Genomic DNA, 2,998 nt, shown 5'->3' with positions numbered 1-2,998 from the left:
CGTCTCACTTCGGTTATTTTTCATTTCCTCGCTCCTCGGTCTCCGTATCACCGGAAGTTGATTTGACTGCGCCATCTTGAGTACCGTCCCAGTGGCCTTATTTGTGCCGGAGGACCGAGGAGCGATAACGGAGGACCGATAATCGCGGAACTACCAGACCATCCTCCGGTGAAATCCTCAGACACTCGCCCCGCCCCCTTACTGTGTATCGCTCACTGATTGGACGATGCAGCGCATGCACTGATCAGAATCAGAATACCTTTATTAGTCCCACAGAGGGGAAATTTGCATCGTTACAGCAGGAAAGAGCCACAGACAGCTTAATGTAATATATGTTTTTTAAAAAGTACTAAGTTATGATATAATAAAAAATATAATAAACAAATAAAAGTAAAAAAAAATTATTTTCAAAAACAGTTCTTAGGATTTAGCAGCCAGGTATTTATGATCTGTTGCTTCTTGACATGAGAGCAGTTTCCCAGCGGAGTGAAGAAAACACATGAAACTCACGGGAATCACTCCTCAGTTTATTCAGTGTTTTGTTTCAATTCATGAGATGCAGCCAATGTCTTTCATTTTTGTAAATCACTTTGAATTGCCTTGTGTCATATAAGATATAAATAAACTTGCCTTGCATAAAGGATGGAAACACTCTTGCAAAGGCAAAAAAAATCCACCAACCAGCTCGTTTTTGAAGCTAATCCATTACTTTGATAGATCTTCGGTATTCATCCCTACGAAAGCACAGAGTCTACAGTATAGGCTGCAGACTAATGTGTGTGTTTCCTTCAGTCTCCGTTCCCAGGGGACGATGAGGAGGAGGTGTTCGACAGCATAGTGAACGATGAAGTACGCTACCCTCGTTTCCTCTCCACCGAGGCCATCGGCGTCATGAGACGGGTCAGAACAAACACTCTATTTCATTAGACAGTTTTGACTGTGCTTTTAATTCTGAAAATATCCGACTCATAACGGATGGATTGTCACTTGTTGTTCTTTCTCTGTTGTTTAGTTGTTGAGAAGGAACCCTGAAAGACGTCTGGGCTCCGGAGAGAAAGACGCAGAAGATGTGAAAAAACAACCTTTCTTCAGGGTGAGTTTGTCTTCAGCAGGAGAGGACTCTTTAAAGTAGAGACACTACATACTGATATACACCTGAACATCAGCAGGAGAGGACTCTTTAAAGTAGAGACACTACATACTAGGGATGTCAACATGTCGAAGTGTCTCTTGGGTAAAGATACTAAACCCCTAAACTGCTCTCATGTCTGCAGGATTGAAGTGAATGTCAGTCAGTCTGTATAAAAGCATCAGCTCACTAACATGTCTTCCTGTCCTCAGAGTGTGGACTGGGAGGCTCTCCTTCAGAGGAAACTCCCGCCTCCGTTCCTCCCGACCATCGGAGGGAAAGAAGACGTCAGCAACTTCGATGTGGAGTTCACCGCGGAGGCTCCGGCCCTCACGCCCCCCCGAGAGCGCCGCACGCTGTCCCTCAAAGAGCAGGACCACTTCAAGGACTTCGACTACGTATCTGACCTCTGCTAGGGGGTCAAGGTCAGCTGAAACAGACCTTGAGGACTCTGAGAAGTGACTCTTGACGGACCCTCTGGAGGCAAAGGGCCTCTCTAACTTAATTTGTGGATCACGTGGCGTTTATTCCAATGTGTCACGGATCTACTGACCTCCAGAGATCTGCAGATCCGTGACAGGAAGCTGTGACGATACCGGAGAATAATCCAAATTAAGTAACAAATGGAAGATGATGGTGGATCCTGCTGAGAGCCTATGAATCAATGAGTAAAAAAGAGATGTCTCTTCTCTCTTTTTGTCCCTTTTATCATCGCTATGTGTTGCTGCTAAGTGTGTTTCCCTGCCTCAGTGAATGTATCAGCTGCACCACCTGGACTCAAACGCAAGGGGGAGCCAGAGGGAAGAAGAAGTGCTCATTTCGCACAAATAAAAGTGAGTATTACCACAGAAGGAGGGTGCTGTTACAGCTCACGTCCACTCTCTTTCGGTACAACACAGATTTTTAACTACAATCATTTTTCAATGACTTTTACAGTTTCCTTTTTTGTGATTTATAGTTTGTATTTCCCCCCGTCTGTGTTCCCTCCCGTCTGTGTTCCCTCCTCTGTCATTTGCTCGTGAAATATGTTGGACCTGTGACTCAGTAAAGATGTGAACCCAACACAGAAGCAGTGGTCACTTTATTGTCATATCTTTGCACTTTTTCATGCAGTCATAAATTATATTTTGAGCTTGATTTAACCTAATATATGTCGGGAGCTGAGAGACTTCCGAAGCTCCACCATGAGGTTGAAATTTGGGTTTTTAATTAAATGTCTCTTCGTCTTTTGGGGTGGATTTCTGGTTCAGACATTGACGCTAACCTCACAAAGAACTGACCGCCATCATTCAGTCAAATATTTCAATTTATAAAATACGTTGCTTTATGATAAATCTCCTGCAAAACTAAGCTCTTTGATTTCTAGACCGACAAAACAAGACATTCAAAGACACACTTTGGCTTTTCAGAAATAGGGATGAACTTTTTTAACATTTTCTGTCATTTTATAATGCAGACAGGTCATTTGATACTGAAAAACAATATGTATTTGCAGTATCTCAGAGAAGGGCATCTTATCATTCCTGATTTTATCTCCAGCATTGAATGGGCCATAGAATGTTTTTTGGGGTTTTCCCTTAACTGTAGCGTGTTACAGTGTATATAGGTTTTTTTTATATAGGGAGTTTTTCTCCCACACTGAACTGCCTCCATTGGACTGCTTTGTTTACTTCCTGAACATAATGACATCACTATGTTACACTTGCACTTCTTTTCGCTAGCTCTCTAACAAAGTATACGTGATAAGCTAAGGGGCGGGACATCTCCAAGCGGTTGACCAATCACAACAGAGCCGGCCAGCTAACCAATCACAGCAGACTGGGCTCTGGTTTCAGACAGAGGGTGAAAAGAGGTGCTGCAGCACAGACA

At 43.3% G+C, this 2,998-nt stretch overlaps 1 protein-coding gene across 1 annotated transcript; it reads left to right on the top strand.

The window, feature by feature from the left end:
• The first annotated feature begins 761 nt into the window (after positions 1–761).
• Positions 762–2,191, top strand: LOC104962436 (serine/threonine-protein kinase N2-like). The gene is made up of 3 exons (XM_010790873.1): positions 762–900; positions 1,013–1,093; positions 1,342–2,191. Exons 1-3 carry the CDS (start codon positions 892–894, stop codon positions 1,543–1,545), a joined length of 294 nt encoding a protein of 97 aa, XP_010789175.1. The 5' UTR covers positions 762–891; the 3' UTR covers positions 1,546–2,191.
• The last annotated feature ends 807 nt before the right edge of the window (positions 2,192–2,998 follow it).

This window comes from Notothenia coriiceps, unplaced genomic scaffold (assembly GCF_000735185.1).
Source record: "Notothenia coriiceps isolate Sejong01 unplaced genomic scaffold, NC01 NC01_scaffold00034764, whole genome shotgun sequence".
NCBI classification, from domain to species: domain Eukaryota; kingdom Metazoa; phylum Chordata; class Actinopteri; order Perciformes; family Nototheniidae; genus Notothenia; species Notothenia coriiceps.
This window is presented reverse-complemented; position numbering and strand designations above follow the sequence as displayed.